Raw genomic sequence first — 5,521 nt, forward strand, 5'->3', positions numbered from 1 at the left:
TAACGGTGGACGTGCTGATGTCCCCGATGATGTTCAGAGCTTCTTTCAGAGCAAAGTACATTCGGAGCATCTCGTCCCGGTGCTGGGCCTGGGACAGGGACAGGGACAGAGTGAGGGACAGACTGGTGCTAAATTTACACTGACCCATGATAGATGCTAAAACATAATGTAGCTTGCTAGCTATCGACATTGTTAGCAGATAGTTAGCATTAGCATCCACTGAGCTCGAGCTTTTGCCTGACTGAAAATAACATCTCCATGTCGCAACAGACGATCTGTGCAGCGATCGAGGTCAGTGCTCCCAGTGCGAACTGCAGAAATACACCACTCAGTCAAAAACAACCAATCAGAGAGAGGGGGATGGTGTTAGCGTTGTCAGTCAACCTCGTGTTCACGCTGCACAACTTTGGCCTGGTCTGCTACACTGCAGCTGGTTCACCACAACAGAGCCTGACACAAATGCTAATGCTAGTTAACTTAGCGACTGATAACGGTGGATTCCTGTAGTTGTAGTTTGTTTGTCCACCATTAGTACATTTAGTAGCCTGTACCTGAGGATGATTGACAGCACTAAGCCCCTCTTCTGGGCTCTAATTGGTTGTTCTTGGTGCATTTCTTCAGATCGAACTGTTCTCTGATTGTCACCATGGAGACACATTCTCCGATATGGAAAAAACTTTTAATAAGTTACTGCAGCTTTAAGGCCAACCACTATTTATTTAGGTATTCAAGAGTTTGACCCCTGACGCCCCTCCCCCACCTGCTCCTGCGACTCCTCCATCAGGCTGTTCTGGTCTCCGCAGGAGTACAGGTGAGCCAGCAGGTCAGAGTGGATGAACTCCTTGGTCTGGGAAGCAGAACGGACATCACATGACACTTTGTCCTGACTGCACCTGTCGGCACCTGTCCAGGTGTGTGAGGCGTACGTTGTTGACCATCAGGTGCATGATGGTCTTGGGGATCAGGTCCCTGACGGTCCGGTGGATGATGGACAGGTACGAGTCCACCAGATTGCGGACGATCTCCACCTGTCTCTCCAGCTGAGGGTCCATGCTGTGGATCTGTCCGTCAGAACTGGACTCCTCTGCCTCCACCTGCCAAGACACACACGTACACACACACACACACACACCGCTCCAGAACCTCCAAAACCGGCCGGCCCGGCTCCCATAACCCTCCACTCACCTTGTCCTTATCCTGCAGGGCAGAGACAGGACAGACAGAGTGAGGACAGAGTCTAAAGGTGGACCTGCAGTGAGGAGGAGCGCAGAGGCGGAGCCTACCACGCTGCGTTCAGGGTACACCCCGGCGCGTAGGAAAGACGCCTTCCAGCTGTCCACCTCCTCCTGGGACTCGCTAGCCAGCTCCAGCTGCCGGTAGTCCTTGTATACGTTCCTGCGGGGACAGCGGAGGGGACCGGCTGAGCGTCCAGAACTGGGCCAGGGACAGAGAGGACGGGGTCAGAGGTCAACCTGTGCTCGGTGTTGAACAGGGCGAAGACGTGCTTGCTGGACATGAAGCTCTTCTCGATGTCCTTCAGCTTCAGGTTGTCCACCGGCAGCATGTACTTCTTCTCCTTCTCCTGCAGGGGGCAACAGTGATAACGGTTCTGCTTGGAAACCAGGTCAGAACCGGCTCATCAGAAGCTGTGTCCTCAGAACCACCAACGGTCCTGGTTCTGGACTGGTACTGGCTGTTCAACATCCATCTGACCAACCAGACCAAGACCAGTCCGGGTCAAAACCAGGATTGCTGCAGCCGGGTCAGTGTGACCGGACCAGAACCAGGTCTGTCTAACAGCTGCCTGTAGAGGCTGCGGATCTGGTTCTGGTACCTCGTTGTCTTTGTACCAGGACAGGGCCTCCGCCGTCAGGACAAACCAGTACTCCTTGGCTCCGCCCTTCATGATGCCGATGTTGTTGATGGTGAGCCAGCCCTTCCGGATCACCTGAACCACAGACATCAGGTACCATCAGAACCCAATCAAAACTGGACCAGAACCAACCGGTCCACTCACCATGATCTCATCCTGGTTCCCTGCAGCCTTTTTCTTGTTTATCTGGCTGCTCTTCTGCTGTGCGCTGACACACACACACACAAACACACTCTGTGTTAGGGGAGACACAGCTTCAGCTCAGGTGGGTCACCTGACCCAAACACCTGGGGATCTGGCTGGTGGACCCAACAGAACTGGATGTATTCCTCTGGTTCTGATCAGTTCAAGGATCTTACTTTGCGAAGCCGATAAAATCCTCATGGTTGGTATTAACGTAGGCAAGCTCGATGTCGATCAGCAGAATCACCTGGGGGACGCAGCAGAGACAGCCGTTATCTGAAGGTCCCTAGAGTCACCCCAGGGTCCCTAGAGACACCTGAAGGTCCCTAGAGTCACCCCAGGGTCCCTAGAGACACCCGAAGGTCCCTAGAGACACCTGAAGGTCCCTAAAGACACCCCAGGGTCCCTAGAGACACCCCAGGGTTCCTAGAGACACCCGAAGGTCCCTAGAGACACCCGAAGGTCCCTAGAGACACCCCAGGGTCCCTAGAGTCACCCCAGGGTCCCTAGAGACACCCGAAGGTCCCTAGAGACACCTGAGGATTCCCAGAGACAGGAGGAGCAAAGTAGAACTCACCTGGTCTTTGGTGCGACTCTCTCTGTCTCTGATGTGCTGAGTGACGATTCTTTCCATTTCCTCTCGGAGCATTGGATACTGCGCCAGCTGCAGACAGAAAGGAGGAAGTAGGAAGCAGGAAGTAGGGTACTAACCTTGTAGTACCCCATAGTACCTTGCTGGTGCCCTGTAGTACACCACAGTAACCCTATAGTACCCTGTAGTACCTTGCTGGTGCACTGCCTCACGGTGTTGACCAGCTCGCTGATCACCAGGTCAACACACTTCTGGCAGGGTTCTTTGATCTGGGCGATCTGCCGCTTGACGATGGTCTCGAAGGCCATGTCCGGCGTGAACAGACCCGTCCTGAGGACCAACGCATCTAATCAGCACCAAGCTCTCACCTCACACCTGTTGGCCCGGTGTCAGACATGACCTCACCTGATCCCGTGGATGTTCTTGATGGCGTAGCTGATCTCCTTACGTAGAGTTTTCTCATCGCCCTCCAGCTGCAGTGGAGACAAAGCAACACCTGGCTACCTGGTACACCTGTTACCTGGTTACCTGGTACACCTGGTACAACTAGTTACCTGGTACACCTGGTTACCTATGTGAGGAGTTACCTTGACCAGTTCAAAGGGGAAGCGCTCGTGGAAGACGCGGTTGATCTTGGCTCCTCCTGAAAGCTCGTAAGTTTCCACCTGATCTCCAGAACCTTCGATCCGTTTCTCAAAGTCCACCGCGAACTGCTGCACCATTCTGAGACACACAGAACACTAGGACAACTGGTTCTAACCGGTTCTGACTGATTATAACTGGTTCTGAGTGCTGATGTATATGTGGTTTTGTTCAGGTTCTGATACTGACTGGAGCAGGGCCTTGGTCTTGCGGCTCGGGTCATCGGGCCTGAAGTTCTTGTACTCCTCCACCTCCTTCTCGATGGACAGCAGCTGGCTCTGCAGCTTGCTCCGTAACCCTGGTAACGTGTCCCGGATGTGGTTGGTCAGTTGCTGGGAGACAGAAAAGTGCTTGGTAACCAGAGCTGGAAGTGGTTTTAAGGTGTGGTGAGTTATGCAGGTCTGATGGTCAGAGGACCGGCAGGTGGTGGACCCGATGGGTCACATGATGGACCAACGATGAAATAGAATCTGCTGGAGCCTTGGACTAGACCCCAGATGAAGTGCAGCTGACCCGCAGTGACGTGGCCTGCTCACCTGGTTGAGGACCTTCTGCAGGTAGGCGGTGCCCATCCGGTCGGCCAGGTGACGGTAAGATGGATGGGACAGGAAGAACTTCCTCTCGGCCTGCAGAGCAGCGGTGATGTCCTTCTTCCCATCGATGTCCTTCTGACTGCGGTTCACCACCCCGATGTAACCTGCACCACAACACGTCCCTTAGTGTCCCACAGTGGACACCTGGACTCTGAGTGGACAACTTTGTTGGTGATGACAGAAAGCTGTGAACCAATCAGCAGCCACGTGATGTCATACCTCTGCGCAGCGGCAGCAGCTTGTTCTCCAGGATGTCCCTGGCGTCCGTCCCTTCGTCCATCAGGTCCAGCTTGGTGATGACGCCAATGGTCCTCAGACCTGCAACACATGGACACACCTTCACTTCCTGTCTCTGCCCCCAGGCAGGAAGGGAGCAGAGCTGCGGCCGGACCTTGAGGGTCGACCTCCTTGGCGATCTTCAGGGCGTCTGAGTTGGCGAGGTCGGAGTTGGCGGGGGACACGGCCAGCAGGAGACAGTTGTCCTTGGTGACGAACTGCATGAGCATGTCTCTGATCTGATGCTCGATGTCGGCCGGCTGGTCGCCGACAGGGACCTTAGTCATGCCGGGGAGATCCACCAGCGTCAGGTTCAGCACTGCACACAGGACAGGTGGACACAGGACAGGTGGACACAGGACAGGTGGACACAGGACAGGCGGACACAGGACAGGTGAGTTACCATTGGGGGAGTATACCCTCAGGTTAATGGGCACCGGACTGATTCCCTTGTTGTGTCCCGTCACTCGGTCCGTCTCCGCCTCAATCTCCTGACGAACTTCATCGAAGTCGATGAACTTCTTCCCCTTACAGTGGAGGAACTCTGCATATTCTGATCAATAATCATCGGATCAATAATCATCGGATCAATAATCATCGGATCAATAATCATCTGATCAATAATGTTTCCGCTGCAGGCCATCTCACCTGTTGGACAGTTGATGAGCTGGAGCACCAGCGGGCGCCGCGTCACGATTCCTGATCCGCGAGGGAGGAAGTCCCTGAACACAGGGGGAGGAGCTTATTGAGGTCATGTGACTTTAAGGAATGATGGTCAAATCCAGCAGCCTGTCCTTGGCTCTGCTGATGACTGCTTCCTGTTTCTGAACCTGTTTACCTGTGTGCAATAGACCCTTTTCACATGACGTCACACAACTTCCGTTTTGGCTCGAAGCTGTGTATCCTTAGTTCCGGTGTACATAGTAAGTAATTATAAAGTTGTCTATTTCATATATATATATATATATATATATATATATATATGTATATGTAAAATGGACACGTATATATATATATAGAGACATATATATAGAAAGAGAGATTTATATATTTATATATATATATATATATATATATATATATATATATATATATATATATATATATTTATGTATATATCTGACAGCATATGTTGATCAGACAGAACACCGTAGCATGGAGTTTACACAGTCTCTGAAACATTTGCCTAAAATAAGATTTGAAGATATATCACAATTTGCCAACCAATTTTCTCCGATAACAAAATCTAAATTAGACAAAGGCTAGAAATTCTTCACCGAACAATACCTGTTTGACTATGAAGGTAGGTATTTTTGTTTTGTGTGTTAGCTTAGCATTAGTGAATTTTGTTAGCTAGCTAAC

General features: G+C 51.7%; 1 protein-coding gene across 1 annotated transcript; it reads right to left on the reverse strand.

Moving 5' to 3' along the window:
* Positions 1–4: 4 nt before the first annotated feature.
* On the reverse strand, positions 5–4,901 carry LOC106962328 (dynamin-1-like; the record flags this gene model as incomplete). The annotated part of the gene is made up of 19 exons (XM_015056682.1): positions 5–88; positions 761–847; positions 927–1,094; positions 1,186–1,197; positions 1,284–1,395; positions 1,473–1,582; positions 1,835–1,948; positions 2,018–2,081; positions 2,233–2,303; positions 2,634–2,720; positions 2,840–2,978; positions 3,054–3,121; positions 3,236–3,371; positions 3,480–3,622; positions 3,827–3,987; positions 4,103–4,201; positions 4,275–4,478; positions 4,563–4,712; positions 4,808–4,901. Coding segments are annotated over 19 exons (2,103 nt in total), but the record flags the coding sequence as incomplete, so codon positions are not given.
* Between the last annotated feature and the right edge of the window lie 620 nt (positions 4,902–5,521).

Source organism: Poecilia latipinna, unplaced genomic scaffold (assembly GCF_001443285.1).
Source record: "Poecilia latipinna isolate Pla-1442-1.1 unplaced genomic scaffold, P_latipinna-1.0 Scaffold1400, whole genome shotgun sequence".
NCBI lineage: Eukaryota > Metazoa > Chordata > Actinopteri > Cyprinodontiformes > Poeciliidae > Poecilia > Poecilia latipinna.